Source organism: Vitis vinifera, chromosome 1, assembly GCF_030704535.1.
Source record: "Vitis vinifera cultivar Pinot Noir 40024 chromosome 1, ASM3070453v1".
NCBI lineage: Eukaryota > Viridiplantae > Streptophyta > Magnoliopsida > Vitales > Vitaceae > Vitis > Vitis vinifera.
This window is the reverse complement of record NC_081805.1, coordinates 27,235,985-27,261,013: the sequence shown is the minus strand read 5'-3', so window position 1 is coordinate 27,261,013 and position 25,029 is coordinate 27,235,985. Positions and strand designations below refer to the sequence as shown.

General features: G+C 33.2%; 2 protein-coding genes across 6 annotated transcripts; one reads left to right on the top strand and one right to left on the bottom strand.

Moving 5' to 3' along the window:
* On the top strand, positions 1-23,433 carry LOC100243837 (histone-lysine N-methyltransferase, H3 lysine-9 specific SUVH4). Of its 5 annotated transcripts, none has more exons than XM_019222555.2 (16): positions 1-315; positions 2,222-2,278; positions 2,357-2,601; positions 8,483-8,530; positions 9,375-9,411; positions 9,614-9,723; positions 12,873-13,052; positions 14,839-14,937; positions 17,666-17,761; positions 18,464-18,516; positions 18,645-18,733; positions 19,250-19,409; positions 19,612-19,720; positions 19,797-19,979; positions 21,235-21,456; positions 23,018-23,433. In XM_019222555.2, the coding sequence occupies exons 2-16, from the start codon at positions 2,254-2,256 to the stop codon at positions 23,129-23,131; spliced, it is 1,770 nt and encodes a 589-aa protein (XP_019078100.1). In that variant the 5' UTR covers positions 1-315; positions 2,222-2,253; the 3' UTR covers positions 23,132-23,433. The 5 variants fall into 5 exon arrangements, with proteins under 5 accessions (XP_019078100.1, XP_019078091.1, XP_059591920.1 ...); XM_019222546.2 differs by having other exon boundaries at positions 2,191-2,278; XM_019222549.2 differs by having other exon boundaries at positions 2-315; positions 2,351-2,601.
* A 400-nt stretch (positions 23,434-23,833) lies between these two features.
* LOC100248984 (uncharacterized) lies at positions 23,834-25,029 on the bottom strand. The gene is made up of 2 exons (XM_002269938.4): positions 24,745-25,029; positions 23,834-24,533 (listed from the first exon to the last, which is right to left on the bottom strand). Exons 1-2 carry the CDS (start codon positions 24,987-24,989, stop codon positions 24,122-24,124), a joined length of 657 nt encoding a protein of 218 aa, XP_002269974.2. The 5' UTR covers positions 24,990-25,029; the 3' UTR covers positions 23,834-24,121.

The window sequence follows — 25,029 nt, the reverse complement described above, 5'->3', positions numbered from 1 at the left end:
ACGAGGCGAAGTTCTGAACCGTCTGAAAATCATTGCAATTATCACGTTTTCTTTGCTGTCCTCCGGACTGTTGAAAAGAGCGTGAACTTGCCAAATCAAAAAGGTGTTTCTCTCTTTTCCCGCTCTTCTCACCTGCCTTTTGAACTTCGTACTTCACCAACGATATAACCCCAAGCCCCATACCTGATCTCACAACTCAATTACAGCTGTCCCTTATTCTCTGCGGCACTCGACTCTCTTCGGACTTCTCCGCCTTTGTTTCCTCTTCTGTGAACACTTTTTGCGATTTTTCTAAGGAGGTTGCTTGTTTGGAAGGTATTTTTTGTCGATTCGTTTTTTATTTTTTTATTTCATGAATGTTAGATCAGTTTTTTGGTATTGATTTGATGGAACATCGTTTGGATGCCTGGAAATGCGAGGAAAATGAGTAGGAAAACACGCAAAAGCAAGGTTGGAATAGTTGATCGGTAACGAGTGTTTGAAAATGCATGAGTTTTGAGAATTTTGTTTTTGCTTATAAATTATTTTATTCTCATTCAAACAAGAGGAATTTTTTTTCTCTTAGACCATGTTTCGGTTGCAGACAATCTGAAACAGCAGTGAAAAGAAAACTGAGAAAGAAAAAACTAAGAGAAAAGAAAATAGAAAATAAATTTAAAAAATAATTAATTTCTAACTAATTTAAATTATATTTAATTTAATTTAATTTTTTATTTTTTGTTATTTTTCAAGAACCAAACATCTCTTATAGTTTCTCCCAAAAAGGAGAATAGAGGTCTCTTCTTGAAAACTGTGAGTGAGAGCTTCAAGAAACAAAATCAGATTCAACAAAAATTTTCTCCTCTTTTATCGCTTTTATTTTTAATTTTTGGAAATTAGTGGCCTGAAGTAAAATGTTTCATTTTCTTCCTTACATGAATTCATATAAATGTTTATATATATATATATATATTCTATGAAATTTTGTATAAATTATATTATATTTTAATTTATTTGAATATTTTGTTGGGAATCTTTGGTCTTTATTACTCGTAGTTTTCAAGATCCAAGCTGAGCGTAGGGCTCTGTCTGGACTGAAAGTGCGAGAGAAAGGATCAAAGAAGGGAAAGAGGCAAATGGAAAAAAGGGAAGGAAAACGAGAATAATACCTTTGAATTTAATATATTTTTTCCCATTTCTTTCTAAATATTTATTTGTAGAATGAAGAATATCTAAACATGAAAGTTCTAAACTATTTATCATTATATTATATTTCTCGTAGTTATTTTCATGAAGAATTCAACAAGTGAAATTGCGATCTATTTATTTATTTTTTGATCCAAATGCAAAGGTTGGATCTCAGAAACAATGAGGAAATGAAAGGGAAAAAGGAGAAGGGCAACAGAATGAAGGAAAATGGAAAAGCAATTTGAACTAAAAATATATATATATATATATATATATTCTCTCTTGTTTTCTTCAGGATCTAGTTTTTTCATGCAAACAATTTTTTGTGATTGGTAAATTTTTTTCGGACTTGAATCTAAAAACCTCCCACAAGCCTTCCCCATCCTCTTACCACTTCAAGCAGACCTCAAGGGCTTTCATGCAAACAATTTTAATCACACATCACACACATATTTGTAACGCATCGAGGTTGCTTTTGTAAATGCTTGAGTCGCAAAAGTTTGAGTAGATTAAATTCTATACTGAAAGAGCAGAACGCTTTGAACATAAAACATCACAGAATCATATTTTCCTCTACTAACCATTCTTTGTTTTCCCAATTTCCTCTAAATACGAACTTAGGAATAAAAATGCTGGATTAAGGGGTTTCATAATGTAGATTTAGGAGGAGGTGGGAATATTCCATATCAATAGGGTTGGAATTTGAATTTGACCCTAATTTTCTTAAAAACCCATGACTAAATCTTCATATGATTGCTGGAAATATTGTGGGAAAGAACAAGGGAAAAGAAAGAAGTGGAAGAAAATTTAAACCAGTTCGATTCCAATATTCTTCCCCATTATTTTCCAACTTTATGCATTTTTCCTGAAATTTGTGAGATTTTGAAAGTCTATTTCATTTACTTTGCACTTGAACAAGAAAAATTGATACATCTCTTTGCCATTTTTCTCGAGTTGAAGAATGGGAATAGGAGGAAATAATTGTTATTTATCATACTAAAGTAGTGAAATTTCTAATGCAAGGTTTTATCTTGAATTGGATCCATGGATGTAGTTGAGTCTTCTAAGGGTACTGGGAGCAGTGAAATGGAACCTCAGATGAGTCAAAACGGTAAGGTCTCTTGTTATTGGTTGATATTCAAACAACGTGCAAATATGAAGTGTTGAATGCTACTTGTCACAGCGACAGAGAAGAATTCAGCAGAACAGGTGATGGTCCAAAGAAGAGTTAGACCAAGGCTTATGAGCATTCCTAGAAGTAAGAAACCTTACTATGGGAGTCCCTCAAAAAGGTCGATAGGTCTTCCAAAAAAGACAGATTCTGGTTCTCATCCAATCAATGCAACTGGTACGAGTGATGTGGAGACGAGTGATCACATAATGGTGAAGAAGACAATAAAGATTTTTAATAAACATCGCCTTCATTTTGTTCAGGTGATAATGCTTGTGGTATTTTACATAAATAAGAAAATACACATTTCCATTTTTGTTTCTACAAAAACTGAAGAAAACTTAGATAATTATTCTCATTGATTTGTCTGTTTCCACTATGAAGGCATTCTCAAGTTCTATAGCTTTTCTGTTACTTGTAAAATGTTCTTGTTTGCCTGATACTTTAATTTTTGTTATTGCTTCACACAAGAACACTCTTGTACATTTGTAAAGAAATATTTTATATATAGATATTTGCCACACCAATAATTTGTAGGGTAGTGCCAATCCATTGGAAAGCAACTGATTGAACTTTCTTGAAGTTCTATTTTATCAAAAGTTGTTTAACTATTACTTTTTTTTTTTTTGTTTATTTTTCTCATGTTATTGTTTCATACATCACACAACTTACAAGAGCACTTGTTCATGCTGATTACTTTTATTACTTCATTTTATTTATTTAATTTTTCATATTTGAAAGTGGGGTTTAGGATTTTCAATTTAAATGGTTTTTACTCCAATATATTTTTGTTTTTCAGATTGATGGAAACTATCATTTTAATGAAAAATAATTATTTTTTGCACGTAGCATGATGTGGCTTCTTTTGAGAATTTTGACTCCATAATTTTATTAAGTTCAATTTTTTGGAGATATTGTTCATCTAGTTGATTGGCTCGTTTGATGTAACTTCTTTTTCTTTTGTAAGATTTTCTTCTGATAGGAGAATGCATTATCATGTCTGATGCACGTATTTCATTTGTGAAGGAACATATATTGAATGTAAGCAATAATATTCAAATGTTTTACTTGTAAACAAAAGATAATCATCACCTATGAATTATATGCAAAACGAGTAGTAGTTTAGGAAACCTTGGGTAGAGTAATATCTTACTCATGGGAGTGATATTTAACGCCAAAATGGATGAGAATATTGTGTTCCAAGATTAATTTTTATTATATGTTTGTATTTTTGTTACTAGCTGTATGCTTTTGAAGATATAATATCATATGTTTTATATAATCAAAATGAAAATATATTGTTTGTTATATAGGCATGTATGCTTACTTAAACTTTTGGTTTTTACGGAGCATATTAAACTTTTTTTTAAGATGAAAAATTGAGGAATAGATGAGTGAGACTAGTTATCCAAACAGCAATGTCCTTTTTAGAATATAAAATAGGTTTTTAATTCTCAAGCTTAGTTATCAATCTCTTAAAAGATATTGCAAATCCTTTGAGGGTTATGATGGTGCTCGTTCATTTCCACTTTGTTGCATTATAATTGTCTCCCCATGGAGTGAGGAAGCTTTGAATCTCTTAAAAGATATTGCATATCCTTTAAGATTAATAATGCTCATTCAATTTTCAGTTTGTTGCCTTATAATTTTCTCCAATCGTGGAGTGAAGAAGCTTTTGATCCTCAGCTTCCTTGGCTTAAAAAATACCAGAAGTAATTCAACCCTCTAACCTACCATCCTAAAGAAAGGATAAGCTGTTGTGCTAGTAGAAGCTTTAATACAAACATGTTAGTTCAAGAATATAAAGATAAAACAATCACACAAACGATACACAAGGTTTTAATGTGGTTCGGCCAACTATGCCTACATCCACGGATGAGAGAGAATCATTTTACTATACCATAGAGAATATTATAGAGGGTAGAACTAGATACAATTATTGGGTTCCATAAACATCCCATGTTTCTCCTCTTCTTGTACCCACACCTTGAACCACGTGCCTCTTGCTCCATTGGGTGTCTCCTATTCTTCCTCACATCTCTATCTATCTCGTATAATCTTTATGAGTGCATCTATATTTCATAACCTTTTCCTCTCATGACCTAGAATATTTATAAAGATATTTCTAACAACTTTCCTTTTTCTATAAGGAAACCTAATAGTACAATAATATGTCAACTTAGGAAATATTTTATACGATATTTTTTACAAAAAGGAATCTATACTAATTAGGAATTTGAGACACTTTCCAACAATCTCCACCTTGAAGCAAATTTCATTAGGTTAATCTTCCATCTCTTCATGATGTATCTCATCCTGACGAGATTGACTCCACATTCAATTGAAATTCTTTTTATCATCATCTTATATGTTTTGTAATCTTTTACTCTTCTAGAAATCTTCAACTCAAGCTCTAATACTAGTTTTTTGTACTAGTGGAAGCTTCAATGCAAACATGTTAGTTTAAGAACATAAAGATAAAACAACCCTCCCTCATGTGTAGTCTCCATTTTTGGGCTTATGTGCGAGCTTGATAAATCAGGTAAATAAACATGTGATGGTGAGATTCGTACACATGACTCCTACCATACAAGGCTCTGATACCATGTTGAACAATCAATTTTTCTAAAAACTAAACTTGTAAGATTTGGGCTCACAATATATATCAAGCACTCTTAATAGATCCAACATACACATATATAATCATCTATAAAAGTAAAAAACCGCTTAGCCCCAAATACATTTGTTACACTTGAAGGACCCCATATGTCACTATAAGTGAAAAAGGTTGCGATTGTTTATAGGTTTGGATAGGAAAATAAGCACAATGATGTTTGGACAATTCACACATTTCACATTAAAAATAAAAAGCCTTTTTATTTCTACATAAAGTTGTAAAACCTTCAAATGTGGAAAACTTAGATGTCTTAATATACAATGCCATAATTTAATTTCATCCTCATAGGACAAAGAGGTACCAACATGAGTAGATTGGGATAAACATCCTGAATCATCTAGGTCCTTCTCGAATTAGTCGAATCCATCCATTTCTCTAGCATTGCCAATCTTTTTCCCCATACATAGGTCCTGAAATTCATTGTGAGTAGGAAAAAATTTAGCCACACAATTAAGATCCTTTGTGAATTTGCTAATTGGAGGAAGATTATAGGCTAAGGAAACTGTAACACTGAATTTAGGACTAGGTGTTAAGAAATTGTAATAAAACCCTTTCCAACAATAGAAGAAAAAAACCCATCGACCATTTTAAATTTTTGCTTACCTAAACAAGCGATATAAGTAGAGAACAAACTTGACACACTAGTCATGTAATTAGTTGCCCTTGCATCTATGATCCAAGGGATAAAATTTCTCGATATGGCTTTCAATGTAGTTAAAAAATTACCTATTTAGGCTAGGGTTAGAAGAAAAATATGCCTGATTCATAAACCTATATAGCTTTTCAAACTGTTCTTTGGTAAAGAGATTTATTTCCTGTCTTCTTGGGTTAATGGTAGAATTATTTGTATTTATCTACTTACTTACCAAGGCAAAAGTAGCTGAAGCAGTATAACTCAAGGTTGAATTGTCAATATTTATTCCTCCTATCATCACTCTTCTTCTTCTTTCTTTCCTTCTAGTGAAGGCATAAACCTCTCTAAGTGATGAAAAAGGTTCTTTGCTAAGAACTTGTCCACGTACTTTATCCAAATCTTGATCTAAACTAGCTAGAAATCGAAAGGCCTCTTACATTCTTCTATTAAATAATTAATCAAGAATAGACAAAAATTAAACTCCTTTGTTTGCAATGAAGATTGAAACCAAATTCAGACCTATGGCAGCAATGAAAACCAACCAATTAAGGTTAATAAAGGAGCAAAAAGAAACATAAAATTGCACCTGTGATTTATGCCAGAAAAAAAAGAAAAAAAACAACCACCAACAAGACAATACTTGAGAAAATACATAGGAACTCTATTACAACTTTGATACCATGTGCAAATTCTGGATATAATTTTTATGTCTTCTAAAAAATTGTACAATGGATCACTTATACACAATAGAAACAACCTAGAAGGGAAGATTTACAATTGTAACATTATTAAATTACAATTAGAAATCAAAGAGAAAATATATGCAAAAGAATAACAAGATGAGGCAAACTAGGAACCAATTAATATAGTCAATCAATTAGCCTAGAACTAAGGAAGTGAACCAAGTAAGAGAATTAAAAATTTGAAGGTTGAGTTTCTCCATGTTAGGCAACCAATGTTCCTAAAAACTTAAGTTTATAGGATTTGGTCTCACAATATTTATCTTGTATTTTAACACCCTCCCTCACATTTAGCTTCCTTTAGACTTCTACATGGGTTTAATAAATTAGATAAATAAAGTAGCCTCTTTTTGAGCTTAATAAGTTGAGGAAATAAACATGCAATGAGGTCTGAATACATGACCTTCTGCCAAACGAGACTGTAATTAGACAATTGATTTTCTTAAAAGGTTAAGTTTGTAGGATTTAGGCTACAATGTATATCATGCACTATAGGATTTGGGTTCATGATGTATATCATGCATTGTAAGATTTGTGTCCACGATGTATATCATGCATTGTAGGATTTAGGTCCACAATGTATACTATATACTCTAACATCTATCACTAAGCATTGTGTTAGAACTTGTGCATTATGCTCATTGAATTGAAATTCATATTCCCTTTTGGCGACTACCCAAACTAGTGTCTTGGATCTTAATTTACTAGAAATAGGCTACATTCATTCTCGTATTGCGTTATGATCATTATCCTCTGATTTTGGAGTCAGGTGGATCAAACCCTTTAAACTCTCGCAAAAAACTTGAACCCTTGTAATATGGTCTCCAATGATTTACCTGCTTTAGAATCCTCTTCCTATGGTATGTGTAAAACCATTTACACATTAAGAAATCACCATTTTTTTAATGACATTTTGGAGTTCAAGTATGTGATTCTTTTCAATACACATCCTCTCTCTAGGTGCACAGTTAATATGTGTTCTTTAAGTCTTTTACTAGAAATTATATCATGTTTACTTGTTTGTACTCATAATTTCTGAAGTTTCATTTCAGATTTCCATGATTCAATGATTTTTTTTTTTTTTCTTACTCAATTTTCAATATAAATATGATATTTATATATTCATGGCAGTATGTCCATATTTTTGAATTGTTGGTGTATTTGTCAATATTAGAATTAGAAATATTGGCTGTTTTCTCAAACCTGAAAGGTTGAAGTTTGCAAAGCAGAATTATACTTTGGAAGTACCCGTGCTGTTAGCCATGTTGAAAAATGAATGCCATAATAAAAGAGCTCAAGAAACTTTTAGTGTATGTTGTTGATGATCACTCATGAACATATTGCTTACATCCTTGCTTTACTAGGCTCTGCATCTATTACCCTATATCAGGCATATCATTTGGTGCCCCAAAATTCAAGTAGAGTCTAGTTGCTGTAATGAAATTAGCCAAAGATTAATATGGCTTTCTTGTCAATTTAAATTTTGAAGGATTGTTCAAAATCTATGAACAGGGATGTTTGCATCTCTATTTGTATCTGTTTCTTAGGTTTACTTATTGGCATTTTTCCAACTATCATAAAAGTGATTATGTCCAAGTTATCAAATTTTGGTTGTCCATGTGAAGTATAACTGCTCACATTCATGCACTCAATTCCCCATTCCCCCCTTTTGTGGGTGAATTGTTCCTGAACCACCCACTAAGCAAATATGCATTGGATAATGAACTTGCTAATGTCCATGTTATCAATTTTTTAGTATTTTATATCCTCAAATAGGACTGCACATATACAGATTTTAAATCTTTATCCCTTTTCTAGGTGAATTATCCCTTAGTTACGCACGAAACTGTACTTTTTGAGTGATCTCATGTTATTATCATATTACAGCAGGGGTACAGGTATTGTTTACTAGTTTTTTCTTCTCTTAGATGATTGTTCAAAAACCATTAATGCAGGTTGCTTGTCATTATTTATGTCTCTACTGTTAATTCAAATAATGGAAGGAACACGAGTATTTTGATTGTGATTTTGGTCTCTGTTTTTGTTTATTTTAATGATACAACCATTCTCAGAGAGGTGATGCATGTGTGCAGGAGGCCAAGTGTTCTTCCAAGCGGCCTGATCTGAAGGCAATGAATAAGGCAAGTTGCTTGCTGATGTGTCTTAGAAGTATTCAATAAGTAGCATTTAGAATGCATTTGAATTAGGTTATTCATGATAAATATTGCTGGCTCTGCTCATGGTCAATGTCCAAAACTTTTGTTTTCTATAACATGTGATTTTGTTTATTGTTTATTCATGTATTTCATTGTTTTTGGGTAATGGACTCTCCCCTTTTAGGGTGCAGCTTATGAATTTATACAACTATGATAATGCTGGTTTCTTTTCATATCCCTTTACACACTTTACAGTAATTGTTGAACTGACCGAATATATTTTTTAAATACAAATGCATATAATGCTTCTCAAGTGTCCTTTTTCCAAGACTTCTGTTGAAGTTTTGTGGCTTGGTGGTTTGCAAATGTACAGCGGTGAAGAGATGTATTAGCGATTCAAATAGTTTCAGGATACATCACTATTTTGCATTCGATATTGTTTTTTTAGGTGCAGATGCATGCATACAGTTTCCTCCCCTGCCTTTTTTTTATACTGGAATTTGTTGGTTTGGTGGTTTGCTAGTGTATGGAGGGTGGGGCACCCAGATGCATTAGCCATTTCAAATAGTTCAAGCATGCCACATTGATTTACTTGCATTTTTTTTATTTCTGTTAGCTGGATGTGTCAATGAGTGGGTATAATATCAGCACATCTTCACATTCACATTCACACATACTGTCATCATACTGGAAGATTAATTTCTTTTGTTCAGACATGATACTGTTGTAAACAAAGTATATGGGATTGCTTTTAAGTATGGTAATTTCTCAAATTTTCTTTGGAACATATTGATTTCCTTTTCTTTTTCCTGTTTTAAATTCATGGCAGATGTCAAAGAATAAGAAAAGACTTGGTCATCTACCGGGTTGGTCAATCCTTTTTGTTTTGACGTTTTAGTTTGTATATATCATGTTTGTTACCAACCTTAAGTTGATTGTATGCAGCTTTTATATTTTTAGTAAAATCTTGATTCTTGGGAGATTTAATTCCCTTCTGCTGTTGCATTCAAATGTTTTTTGAACTTACAAGTTATAAATATTTTAATGGAGAAATTCTTTTTGGTGCAGGGGTTAGTGTTGGGCAGCAATTCTTTTCACGAGCTGAAATGGTTGTTGTAGGCTTGCATGGTCGCTGGATGAGTGGAATTGATTACATGGGCAAATCCTACAAGAAACAGGTAGTAACTGCAGCTTTTGGATCACTCGTATAATGTATGGTTAAAGCGAGAAATTATGGGTTTATTTGGAAACTGTTCTTGAAAATAGGTTATTTTTTAAAAGAAATTTGAGGTGTTTTCAAATATTTTTTGTAGATTAATATGCGAAATAATTGAAACTATATAAAATACTTAAGTTCCCAATAAGTGCATAGCACCTTCATGGAAAATAAGTTGAGAAAACTACGGCCCTGTTTGGTAGCTATTTTAAAAAATAGTTCTAGAAAACAGTATTTGAAAACCATTCTCTAATTTTTTGTAAAATAAAAATCTGTTAAAAACTTGAAATGTTTTTAACTTGCTTTTAATATTTTTAAATATATTTTAAAAATAGTTTTTATGTCTAGTGTTTTATTTTTAATTATTCTACATGTTTATATAATTATTTTTTAAAATAGCCCTCAGAAAACAATTAAAAATAACTAAAAGATGTTTTTTGAAAACACCTTATTCTTTATTCTTAATAATAGAAAATAGAAAATAGTTTTAAATAGTTTTTGGTTGCTAAACGTCTTTTCTTGATTTTTTATTTTGGAGAACAAAAAATTGTTCTAAAAAACAGTTGCAAGCCCTAATTTTCATATTTAAGTTTCTGAATAAAATTTTATTTTTGAAAATAAATAAAAATTGTTTTTTTGAGAATTGTTTTTGAAGATGTTGTCAAACAAACTCAATATTCCCTTCTCATTTAGGATGTTCCATTCTCTTTTTTATTCTTATTTCCCAATGATATCTTCTCCTACCTATATTATATGGCTTTGGGAAAAGGTATCTAGTGCAGGTGTGTGCCTAGGTGTTTGATCCATTACATTTCAAATTTTAGGACATAGTGATTCAATTGAAAAATGATCTTGAATGGTACTTGGATATGACATAATAAAGGAAAAAAAAATCAATTACAAGTCAATTTGGAGCAAAAAATTAACATCTCCTTGATAAAAAGAAATCTCTTTTTTTTCTCTTTTATTTTTACTTTTAGAAAAGAAAACAAAATTAAAAAATAGTGAATATCCAAAGTAAAGGAGTATCCAACTAGAATCACCATACCCACAACTTTTTCATGTCGTGTTGATATGGGTACATTGAGCAAAGTTGAAGAATTTGGGTATCATATTATCCCACAATCTGGCTTTTTTTTTTTTTTTTCTATCATCCATTTTTGACAACTTGCCCACTGCTTCATTTATTTATGTCAGATGGAAAGTTGAAAATTCATTTGAATTGGCATATGGTCATTCACATATCTCTAGGTTTCTATATGCATTGGAGCAGAGAACTAGTGTGTATTCATTATTAGGGCAATTTTGTGTGCATACATTGGGGTCATATGGTGCATGTATAATATCCTGTATACAAGCATGAAGGTTTAGCTAAATACATATTGTATCTAATCTAATGGTTTAATGAGAAACTAATTTGGGTTGTGTGGTGGGAAAGAAACGCAAGGATTTTCGAGGATAAAGCAAGGAATTCAGAGGCCCTTTGGGACTCTATAGTTTTCCTTGCTTCCCTTTGGGCTTTCTGTTCCAAGGCATTTAAGGGGATCCCCCTTAATGTGATTCAACTGGATTGGATAGCGGTGTGTACTCCTTAGGGATTGGTCCTTAGTGGGTGTTCGTTTGTTTTATGTGTATTTCCCTGTAATTTAGTTGTCTTTGGTTGGAGGATTTCTCATCCTTCTTCTTGTACTTCCTTTTTATATTAATATATATTTGTGTCGTTTCCAATCAAAAAAAAAAAAAATGGTTTAATGAGATTCTGCTGATACGATCTGGACTCAAGGGTTGTCATTTAAATCTTCAATTTGTTATGTCTATTTCTTCATGCTATCTTTTCTAATATTTAATTTTGCAATCTTCTAGCACCACAATTGGGAGTCCTGGTTTATGAGTGCTTATTTATTTATTTATTTATGAGAAACAACAACATAGTATATTGAAGTAAGTAAAATAAGTACAAAGAAGGATGAGAAATCCTCCAAAAAGTACACAGCAAGAAAACTAGAGCCTTCAAGTTTAAGAATCTATAAATCTATGAGGTTCCACAACCTATGTCCCATGTGGGAATATACAAAAATAATCTATCCTTGCTAGCCCACTCCCTTGGAGTTACACACGAACATCCAATTAGGTTGGATCAAATTAAGGGGAACACCCTTAAAAGTCGAGCAAGATGCCTAAAAGGAGGCTAGGAAAAAGATCATGTCCCAAAGACCCTCTAAGGATCTCACCTTATCCTCAAAGTTCCTAGCATTTTTCTCCCATAACACTACCCACATCAAAGCAAGACAAGCAAGCTTCCACAACACCTTGCCTCTATTGGTATTTCCCAATCCTCTATATGAAATACTCATAATGTAGCATATACTCCTGGGAGGAATTCAATCCATATGAACCAAGCTGAATAGTCTATGACATAGCCCCAAACTCAATGGGCAATGTAAAAAGATGTGATCTACCGTTTCACCACTCTCCATACACAACAGACAAACATTAGGACTGAGAGCTTTGTAGGATCTTCTCAGTTGTAGTATGTCATTGGTATTTACCTTCTTGAGTGCCACTAACCAAGCAAAAAATTTGACCTTAAATGAGGCTTGCGCTTTCCATACAAAATCAATAGGGAATAATGAAGTTGAATCAATATGATTGGTCAAGACTAAAAAAACAACTTTACTGTGAATAAACTTGAAGAAGATGAGGACCGGGCTCTCAAATCATATTAGTGTGATGGTCTATGAGTGTCTTAGTGTGAGGTGATTGATGGTTTATCCATACATAATGGGATATAATATGATTGATTAAAGTATTATGGTCTATGTTAAGGTTAACTTAAATATAATGGTCTATATTATTATGAGTTCTATTTTACCACTTTATCAACTATATTAGGTGCTGACGATTAGCTTTCCAAACAATTATGTTATAATCATTCAACAACTTAATTGAAATTTAGGCCTCAATTGATCTCTTTATTTCTTATTGCAGATGACAATCTGTTGACATTTTTTACCCTCTAAATAATTTTATTCTTCTGTAGGCCCGAAAATATTCGAAAGTTCAAGCCTTGTCATTTATCATATTTTAACCTTTTATCCTGTAATTATGCAGGGGGAGTACAACAATTATACTTTTCCACTTGCTGTGGCAGTTGTTTTGTCTGGCAATTATGAAGATAATGAGGATGATATGGAAGAAGTCGTGTATTCTGGTGAAGGTGGGAATGACATCCTCGGTACTAAACAGCAAATTCGGGATCAAGTTATGGAGCGTGGTAACCTGGCACTTAAGGTATGTGTGATTTCGAAATTGTCATTATGTTATCATCTTCTCTTGCTATTAGTACATATTATGGATGCCCATTTTAAAGTTAACAATTCTTTTGTGGCATGTATGCATGTATTTGTGTATGCATTTATGCATTTTTAATATTGCTTGAGAGATATGAGACTTGCTTGGACTAGACCTCCTCACATAGACCTTCTGTATCAAAGATTGTTTCCTTACCACTGTTAATGAAGGCATGAAAGGACGAAGTCCTCACATATCATGCAGGCAAAGTAACATGATTTTTATTTATTTTTATTTTTATTTCTTCTTTTCCCCATTTTTTTCCTATACCCTAACCACTTTTTTTAAAAAATAAAAAAATCAGGAAGCTGCTGTGTGCAACTAGATGGTGTGTTTTTAAGAAAAAAAAAGTTGACATGAATATAACAAAAGAAAAGCACCCTTTGTTGTGTTTTTCTTCCTCAATTCCTCACCACCCCACTTCCCATCCCACAAAAACAAAGAGTGCTAATCTCCAAATGATCCAAATCACCAAAATATCATCAGGAATACTGTTTCATTAATTCATAAATCCTTACTCTTATATAATTGAAATAAAGATGAAACTTCCATGCAACAATTAAAGATTTGTAAGAACAAAGAAAAAATCATATCGCAAGTAACTATGCCTATCTCTTTATGAATAGCCATGAGTTTTGCAGAGCCCAGAATAGCCCATTGATGGCCCAATATCGAACTACATATGATCTGTGCCATTTTGTGATTAATTTCAGGTTAATCAGGACTAATTTGTTGGTTAATTTAAAACTAAATGGGACTAAGTTCATAAGATTTTGGTCAGCCATTGACATCAACCGCTTGTGATGAGCAAATAAACAATGGATAATGGTGGGGAAGGATCGTGTTGGTTGTCTGAACCTCAAGGGAGGATCATGTAACTTTGGAGACAGGCGATTCATTTACTTAGACCTACCTTTAAGGAAGTTCAATGTGAATTTTCCTTTTTTGTTTAAGATTCTAACTTCCTAGTTAACTTAAATCCTTGTTGGAAATGAACTTTTTGAATGCTTGGCTTCAGATTTTTTTGACTAATTAGATGATGATTAGATGATTAGTTTTTTTAACATATTAGCATGAGCTTGTCTTTCTCATTTAATTTTCTGTTGATGTGAAATATTTTGAGATGTACTGCTCTCTCTTTGTTTGAATCTTGAGGATAAGAGTTCAAAACCTAATCTGGATGCAGCATTATCCCTTTTCAACTGAAACCATGAGTCAGTGTTACTGTTAATACATACTAAAACACAAGTACATCCTGAGCTGAATTGATTTGTATTGATTGTCTGTGTGGTTTGTTGAAATCACAACTTTATGTATAACCGTTATATTGTTGACAATCAGCTCATTTTGCTTTTAATACTTATGGTAGTTAATGATTTGAAGTAAACATGAGAATATTTCAAACATGTCAAAATTCCTACCAATTCTGAGAACTTTTGAATACATGTTATCTTCGAAATCTGAAAATATTCCTGGAAAATCTGAGAGTATTTGGCTGTCAAAAGTCCTATTGGATCAATATTTAAATCAATAACTTTGTCACTAGTATTAGATCTATGAGCAATAGTTATTTTTAAAGGGCTCATAGATAAGGTGGTTTTGTACCAGGAGATGATGTAAGAAACAGTTTCTTAAATTGTAACTTTCTTCTCAGTATGACAATAAATTTTCTTTGCTTCTTTTCTTTTATTTTAATTTTTCAGAGATGTGTCTTTTTCCCTTTCAGAATAGCATGGAGCAGCTTGTCCCTGTTAGAGTCATCCGTGGCCATAAATTTCGTGATACTTATCCTCGCAAAGTTTACACATATGATGGCCTCTACATGGTGGATATTTTGGATGTCTCTTTTGAAAATGTTCTCTTTATTATGATTTTTTTAATGGTTTAGCTTGTAAATAAAAACTTCACTTTGGTTTGTGCCTAAATTGCCTTGTGTATGCCAAATCTCATAGTAGGATATTTTCTTGTCAAGGATAATCATCCACTGCTGATTCTGTGGTATTTGCTTGACATTTGATCCAAAAAATAAGTGGTTACACTGATGGTTACAGTAGTGTAGTTCTTTATTTGTTTGCTTTCTATTTATTACATCATTCGTTCTTTTTTGTTCCTTTACATGCATATACGATTCTCCTTAATGTTTGATAGAGGCAATGCTTTTGTTAATTCCCATGCATAGAGGTTGCTTTGTTGATTACCTGCATCCTATTGAATTTGTTTGTATTTTGGTATCAAGTTTCTTACACATTCTATGATGTTAAGTATGAAGGATAATTGCTCAAATTGTTTGTCTATCATGTAATATTATTGTGGGACAACCAATTTTCTTAAAAGCTTAAGCTTATAGAATTTGAGTTTACAATGAATGTCTCCCAACACCCTCCAATCAATTTTCCTAAAATCTCAAATTAATAGGATTTAGACCCATGGTATATATCATGCTCCCTAACACTCTCTCTTACATGGAGACACATTGGCACACACAACCTGTAGACAAACAAACCATAGACAACCTTCTTTTGGGCATACAAATGAGCTCAATAAATTGGGGAAATATAAAATGTGTTGAGATTAGAATACACGACTTCCCCAAGTGAGGTTCTAATACTATGTTTGACAATCAATTTTCGTAAAATCTTAAGCATATAGAAATTCGGTCGACAATACATATCATTCTCTCTAGTGGTTATCTAAACCATGCAATTTTTAACAAGAGTGTAATGTTGATTACTTTATGGGTATGGTATTTATTTTTCATTTTTAGTGTTTTTTCCATGGCTTCCTTTTTTTCCTGTCATTTTAGAATGTAATATAAATTACTGCCCCAATCAGTATTGGCATGAAGTAATAAGATTACTGGTTAATTTTTGAACAAGTATGAGGCTACATTAAGATGCTACAAGTAACTGTGGAGGAAGACTCGGTGTTTTGGAAGGAAGGAGAGGACGGGCTGTTTAAAGTCAAGAAAGCGTACAGTGTGTTGGCAAATACTGAAGGAGATGAATTCCCTCATTGCAATGTTTGGGTGGACAGAGTTCCAACCAAAATTGCTTTTTTTGCTTGGGAAGCTGCTTGGGGGAAGGTCCTCACTTTGGATAGGTTGCAGAGAAGAGGGTGGCAATTCCCTAACCGATGTTTCTTGTGTGGGTGTGAAGAGGAAACGATCAATCATATTTTAATTCATTGTACAGTGGTCAAAGGGTTGTGGGATATCATTCTTGTGTTGTGTGGTGTTCAGTGGGTCTTTCCAGAATCTGTAAAGGAGGTTCTATGTAGCTGGAAGGGCTCTTTTGTGGGGAAAAAAAGGAAAAAATTGTGGAAGTCTATTCCGCTATACATTTTTTGGACAATATGGAAGGAGAGGAATAGGCTAGCTTTTAAGGGGGGGGTGTTAGCATTTCAGAAGTTAAAAACTTCGTTTGTGTACAATATTTGGGGTTGGGCTAAAGTGTACATTGATATGGAGTCGAATTCCCTAATAGGATTCTTGGAGTGGTTAGCCTCCAATTAGGGGTTGGGTTGTTTTGTTTTTTGGTTGTGAGGCCATAGCCGCCTCCTATACTCCCTATATGCTTTGCGGCTTTTAAGCCTTCTTTAATATATGTGCTTGCTTATAAAAAAAAAAAGATGCTTGTGAACATTATGTTTTGATAATATGTAACACCTAGGTTCCAACTTATAGGAGATAAAATGTGATCTTTTAAGTTGATTCTTTTGCCCCCATGGGCCCATGCATGTAACTTAAGTCATAGTCTCACATGGTCCAGAGTCCATGTCGCCAGCATAAAATCGATGGGCTATCACACTGGTGGTGAAAGCAAGTTGCCTGTTTGAACTGAATAAAGTAGTATAATCTATCTACTTGGGGTTCTCAGTACAAAATCATCTTTCCAGTTCAGCTGTATCTGGAGCCATGTACTGTTTTTCCTCACTGCCCTCATCCACATTCATTTTACTGTTCCCTTTCTCCTCCTCATATAGGCTTCAAGCTCAAAAAAAAAAAAAAAAAAAAATTCTAGCCCTTGAACACTGCCATGCAGATTTGGACCAGATCAAAATATGTTATGAAGAAAGGTAATTTGCTGTCTGATATGGTTCAACAATAATGGATAGGAATCCTTGTGGGTCTCCATTCTGGAAAGGTATCTTCCAATGAAGCATTGAAATGCATCCACTTTGAAAACATCTTTATTTCCCTTGTGCATTCATCTTCATTGCATTGACTTCTTTAATTAGTATTTGATTTCATCATTAAATGTCATTTTTATCAACTTCGTACTTTATTTTCAGGACCTTGTTGAGGTCACTCTAACTATCTCACCTTGCTTGATACAGTCTAATCTAAAGACTGGGTGTTCCATGTCCACAGATAGTATCACTTTCCTAATGTTGCTAAATTCTTGTTGCTGGGAGATTATAGTCTGATAAATTTATATTTCATGCCATTTTATATAAATGTTCTTCTGTCTTCAGTAATGGGCCTCATAATGCTTGTAAAATTTGATCAATCGTTTTAACTTCAGTTGCATTAATTTCACATTCTATGTTTGCAGATTAATGAATACTGGGAAGAAAAAGGTATTTCTGGATTTATTGTTTTTAAGTACAAATTAGACCGATTCGGAGGACAACCAAAGGCCAGCAGTAAGGTTGTCTCAAGGTTTCATTTTGTTTTACCCGTTTTGTGCATTTTTCATAATACATCTAGTAACTTTATGAATGGTTATTTGCTTCCTGGTTGACATATATCAAAGGAATAAGGAAAACTGGCCATTAAAACTACTGCTTTTGTTTATGTAATTTCTGTTGCTCTTGTTGCTATATAGTTAAGAAATAAGAAAGACCAATAATGAATAACACTTCTTCCCTCTATTAATTGGTGATATTCCATTGTTTTATTCATGATAATAAGAGTTCAAAGGTCGGCTATATTTTGTCAGTTCTTTATTTTGACCTTCTAAACCAAACAATTAAGAAATCCAGGTAGAATGAGAGGTTAGTATACTAGTTTTTTTCTATCTCCTATATACTATTTTTTGTGGGGATGGGTTTGGTTGACTCTAATCCTTAGATTCATTACCTGTATCATGATATAATCATGAATTTTAACATTTTAGCAAATACTTCTTGGTGATTCTCATGACACTGTTGAATTCTTTCATTCTTTTAACACTTGGTTTGTGAAAATCTTGTGCTTCCCCATTTTGACTCTCCATGTAATATTTGACATCTTTCAATCTGAAGTTCAGCTTCTAGCCTTTTCATTGGTGGTATAATGGGCAAGTGAACCTCTTCTTTCTTGCAGGGCTATGGTTATGTAACTTATGTTATTAACCGGTTTTCTTTGACAGGTTTTATTTTCTAATAAAAAGAGTTCATCAAGGGCTCCTTCTGCAAAGGATGAGTATGAAATCAGTATTATGACACACATACATCAATCTCTCATTTCACTTTTGCACCTGAGTTCATAATATTTTTTGAGAGGCTATCTCAGTTCATATAATGACCTTAATGTAAATGTTTTATACCAAGGTTGGTCTGCAAGGACATTGCTAAAGGTCAAGAAAAATTAAGAATTCCTGTTATCAATGAAGTTGACAATCATCGCGGTGCACTTGAGGGCAAGTTCTCCTATCTCATGATTTGTATTGGAATGATATATTCACAAGAAGGGGGTAGTGGATCTTATTATTAAGTTGCTTGTTGAGTTTTGTTGGCTCTTTATATTATGAAACATCTCTAATGTAGGATGGTCCATCATTGTCAAAATTGGGTTAATACATCCTCTTAAGGATTGAATGAACAACCAAAGCAGCAAGAGGAAGGGGCTTTGTGAGAAGTGTTCTTGGGTTGGGGAATACCACTAATAATATATCACCTCCATACAATATCAGAATGAAGTGTACTCCTTCAAAGTTAAATTCATATTTGAAACCCATGCTCTCAAAAACTAATCGGAAATCCGTTATTCAAATTGAAATAAAAGTAAATGTGATGCAAGTATAGATGTGTGGTTTTAGATGTACAGTTTCTTTTTAGTTGGTTTTCTTAACTAAGGAAAAACTTTTTGTGATGCTTTATTACTATTATTATGTACTCAAATGCCTTTTCATATTGCAAAATCTTAAAACTTGCAGGGTTTACATATTCCAATTCTCTTAAAGTAGCTGACAACGTGATCCTCCCTCCGAATGCTGCTGGATGCAATTGCAAAGGGAAATGCACAAACCCAATGTCTTGTTCTTGTGCCGAGCGTAATGGATCTAGCTTTCCATATGTGCTTGAAAATGGCAACAGGTGATATTTGAATGAAAGTTCTAATATGAATGGCACAGATAGTTGTTAAAGATTATTTATTTTTCATAGATTTATTGAAACACTTATCTTGTCTACAATGAATACTCATATATAGTTCTAGTTATTGGTTTTCTTTCTTAGGGATCATGTTATTCCTTTTTAGCTGGGGATAAGTTCTCAAACTTATTTTTAACTTTTTCAGATTATTATTTGAACCAAAGGATGTTGTATTTGAATGTGGACCAAACTGTGGGTGTGGACCTAATTGCCTTAACCGCACATCTCAACAGGGAATAAAATATCATCTTGAGGTCATTAAACCACAACCCGGTATCTTTTATCTTGAATATTGTAAATAACAGAATCTGATATACCATCTTTGTACAGGTTTTTCGTACGAAGGAGAAAGGATGGGGAGTCAGAACCTTGGACTTTATTCCTTCAGGTTCACCAGTATGTGAATACATTGGAGAGCTTAAGAGGACCAAAGATATCAATGATGTTTTTGATAATGACTACATATTTGAAATTGATTGCTGGCAAACAATGCATGGAATTGGGGGAAGAGAGGTACTAATACAATTTGTTAGGATGTTTCATTTTTCCCCTTCTTTGGTTGGTTGTTTTGTGCTGCTCTGTATTGAAGATTTGTATAGATCTTTTCAGGTAAATATTGTAATTGCACTGTGTTTGTTCGCTAGGGCCCACCTTTAATGTTAATTTTCCCCCCGGATTCCTATTTGGGCTTCAACTTAGGTAGGTTGTTTAGGGTTGAACATAGCCAAATTCCAACCTAAACTCACTTCAAATTGTAGATTTTTCAATTCAAGCTTGATTTGGTTGGAACTCAACAGATTCTTTGAATTGCTCTGATTGGTTAAATAATCAGGTCTTTTTTAAAAAGATCACATAGTTTTTATTCATTTCAAATGAATTCTATAATTACTTAATATTTTTTAAAAAGAATTTAGTTTTACAAAAAAAAAAACATATGTAGCTAAATTAAAATATCATGTAGGACAAAATAATGACTTGAAAAAAACGTGGAAATAACATAATAGTTGTTAACCTCATGTACATTGTGGACCCATGTGCTAGCAGCTTATCTTTTAAGAAGGTTGATTAACATGGTCATCAAAGCAATGGTAAACTAGAGGGCTCTAGTTCAAGTCCCTCTTATCATCGCTATCGATAGGCCATTACTGCTGACCCATACCTTCTACCATCTTATCATTCCATCTATTTATCTATTACTAATGATCCGAATCTTCTACTATCTTACGATCTCATTTATTTATCTGTTGCTGCTGATTCTTTCTACTGTCTTGTTACCCGATCTATTTATCTATTGCTGTTGATGATTTGTCGTGTACTTTTGTTAGCTTAATGATTTTTATTTTACATTATAAAAGAATTAATATTAATATGAATTAAAGTTTCCTATAATGTTGCTAATTATTAATATTGGTCAATTTTTTTCTCCTTATTTAAGCTAAACTTGGTTAGCAAAGCCTCAACCAAGCCCAATCTCAGCTGAAGTTTATGCCTGAACATTTATGTTCTCATTTTCCCTAAGTCACATTTTTCTTTGAAAAACATATGATAAAACATATCTGATGATTCTATTAATAGTATAAACAATAGAACATCCTCAGAAACTAGTGACTTATTTAGTGAATGGCTGGTTGAAAATTGAAATGATCATAAATGAAGATTCTTTTGAGGATGAGGTAGATATTAAATTCTGTTTTCAGTTTGTATTAGATTAATATATTTAGTCATACTGCATGTGTGTTCCATTGAAGTAATCTTTTCTCCTTGTCAGAAGCGACTAAAAGATGTACAAATACCTGTACATAACAATGTGGACAACATAGATGACATGCCTGAGTATTGCATAGATGCACGTAAAACTGGTAGTGTTTCCAGATTTGTCAATCACAGTTGTGAGCCTAACCTCTTTGTTCAGTGTGTTTTGAGTTCTCACCATGACCTCGAACTTGCCCAAGTGGTGCTATTTGCAGCTGAAAATATAACTCCTTCCCAGGTGATATGTTGTTCCAAATGTTCTTTCACGTATTCTGGTATGGGTTGTCTTCTGAGCTTTGGTGTTTATTTATGTAACTTGTTTGTATGTTTCTCAAATTTGAGAAAACTGACCGCCAAATCCAGTGTATATTTTTTAATTTTTTTAGCCTAATATACATCGTGCACTCATATACTAATAATTTAAGCTTTTAGGAAAGTTGGTAGCTTAACATGGTATGTAAATTATCGAGTTTGAGGCTTTCCTATTTTCTTATTAGCTCATCCATTTATGTGCTGCTGTTGCTGCTGATTTGTCCCTCCATGTGTCGGTGTGGGGTTGCAAGTGATGGAGGGTGTTAACCTAATAATACATTGTGAGTTTATATCCTAATAGCATAAACGTATAGGAAAGTTGTTAGCTTAACAAATTTTAAGAATTTCATGAGCATTTGGTAAACGAAGACTTATTTTTCCTCTGAAGGTTAATTAGCGAGGAACTGAAAAACAAGAGAAAACATGGAAAATCTCCTTATTGACTTCATTATATCTAAAAGCCACACTGAAAATCACCCATGCCTAGCAAGTTGATTGATACATGATAGCAAAAACCACGTTAACAATCTATGTATCAGTGTAACTGTAATCATGCTGATATGTATAACCATAATGAACCACATGCTCTTATGATCTACCCATCAATAATCTAGTCTTTGTATTTCCTTTGGGGTTCTTTTTTCCCCTTAAAAAAGAAGTTTGCTACTATGTGGAAATCAGTGCTGCATATATTTTCAAATCCATTGTTGGCTTTCAAAGCTTGCCTTTGTTAGTTTTGGATCATGAATGTGATTTTCCAAAAATATAAGAGCGGATTCTGATCTAACTATAGCATTATATTTCTTTAAATTTGATACATTCTTCCTCATCCTTCTTGGATAAAACGTTTAGATCCTCGTTTGCTTTCTGTTTCCACCCATATGATAATCTTCTTACTGTTGTGCTTACATCCTATGGCCACTTTTATACTTGATACCTTTAAGAAATCATCAAATGCTATTCAATTCTTTTGTACTTGGTTCTACTTCCAAAGAGCAGTGATTTTATTAGTCTGTTCTCAGGTTTAAGTCTTCTTTATGGATTCTATAATCATAATCAGTTCAAGAATACATTTATACTTGAACAGGCTTAATTGTTTCTTCTTTGATCTTTTTATGAACCATTTGAAACTTCTGTTGACTTCTAGTCTTCAATGTCGGTTACATGTCTTCCTCTTTGAGCCTTCTTGTTGCAATAGCATTACAGTCATGGGTGAAATACTTAGTTATTTATTTAGTTGATAGGCAAGCAAATATTTGTTGACATATTGCTTTGTGTTTCATGGTTCATTCTTATAGTATGTGTCTGATTATATTGGTGTTTTGATTTATTTGTATTTACAATTTTTCCAAGATATGAATGCCTGATTTATACAAATATTGAAGAGTAGGAGGACAAATCATGATTGGATGCATTGATAATCAAGTATAGGATAGCATGTGTTAACTGCAGTTTTGGAGTGACAAACATTTCTATGCATCTAGCAGGAACTCACATATGACTACGGTTACATTCTTGATGGTGTTGTGGGTCCTGATGGTAATATAAAAGAGTTGGCATGCCGGTGTGGTGCAGCAAGCTGTAGTAAGCGTTTATACTAGTCAGGTAAAATTCAGTTGTTCTCTTACATCTCCTCAACTAGTAGCTCTTGGAGGAAAGAAATATTGCAACTTTTTGTTAAACAGGTAAGCATGAATTGTTGTGTTCCGTTCAATCATGACTTGACTCTTCTTTGTTTTGTTCTTAAGAAAATGTTGTGGTGAAATTGAATTCTAGATCATTGCAAATTTACAGTTCGATGTATCCTCTTTTGTTGAAAATCATGTAACACACATGTAACTGAAAGATATTGTTAGAAGGAAAAAAGTGATATCCAAGAATGAATTGATTTTGTTGCCATCTATGAACTTGGACTTAGCAAGTTTTTGTTTTTGTCTGTTCATTTTTATCTTGATAGATGATTCAATTGTCTAACAAAATTTTATACCTAGTACACTCTGCATAGTAATGATTTGATTATAATTCACTTTTCTCTCTTACACAGCATATGTAGAATATTTGACTTATTATCTCCCTATTTTCAGATTTCAATTCTAGGTCTTTTCACCTTCAGCTCAAATGAAATAATTTTGTTTGTCTCTCCATAGCCCTTTCGAAGCCTCAAATGAAGGAACAAAGAGAAAGCTACAAGGCCGAAAAATACAGAAATGATATCCCCTTTTAGCATTCCTACTCTTTTCATTTTCTTATTTTTGTCTGTGTTATAGGACATGTTTAATGATCTTTCTGTAGAGGGGCAAAGATGAAGGATCAAACCAATCAATCTCTTGATATAGTATTTAGAAGACATATGAACCCTTGTCTGCCACTCATTTCTTTAAAGTTCAAGTGGGTGATTAAACAAATGTAAAACTGCAATTATTTCCAAGGAAAAAGTAGAAACTCAATCATAGTCTAAACCCCATAGAATAGGATCTCCTTTGACAAAGATAGCTCATCTTCTCCTTTCTTTTCCTTCCCTTCCTTTTTCTCAATGACAACAGCTTCCTCAGATTCCTCATCTTACCCTAAATTTATTCCTCCCTGATCTTTCAGGGTCTATCAAACCAGAATATAACTTCATTTACACGATTCTCATATTCAAATGGTGAGTTATAACCAGCCACACTGTAGGTTAGTACTCTGTTTTTGGTTGAAATTGAGGTCTCCCAGGGTGTGCCTTTGAGGCTTCTCCTCAAGGCCAATGCTTGAGTGGGAATGTTGGAATCATCCATGAATCCCCCAAACCTCCTCACAGCAGCATACTTGTGTTTAGGGAGCTTCACTTGGTGAGCCTGGGCTGATAGAGGAGGGTTGTTTTGGTACTTAGTGGGCACATAAAAATACATGATAAAGGATGAGTTGCAGAAGGGTCCTGTGGAGGGGAAAATATCAACCAAAACTGGTGCTGTCATGTCGATTTTTGCCCTTTGATCGTTGTTGCCTTGAATGTAGGCAAAGAGGCTGACAAAGAAACAAAAACATACCATGAAACATGGATGTTAGTTCTTTCAAATAATGAAAAAGGATTAGCCTCTGTGTAGTGTGCATAGTATATTTCCAATGATTAGCTTCTTTAAACTGTGTGAAAAAGCACTCTTTTTTCGCCTTATAAAATTCAGAAAAAGAAGTTAAATAAAATAAAATAAAAACAGAAAGACTGTGAGATTTTCACATGTTAAAGCCTCTACCAACTGCATCCTTGTAGGAGGAAGAATTGAGGGGTGGAGTCGAAATCCACATAGAAGTTGTATAGCTTCTGATTTCATAGTCCTTTTGGGAGTGGACCACCTCATATGGAGCACACTCAAGCCTCTTACAATTCACTGCTTCTTCATAACCCTTCCCTTTCCCTTCACATACATCAAACACACCCAAACTCAAAACTAGCAGAAAAACTAAACCAAACCCCATTTTCATAGTGTCTCCAGTTCAGTTCCTCTTTGACTATGAACTTGTC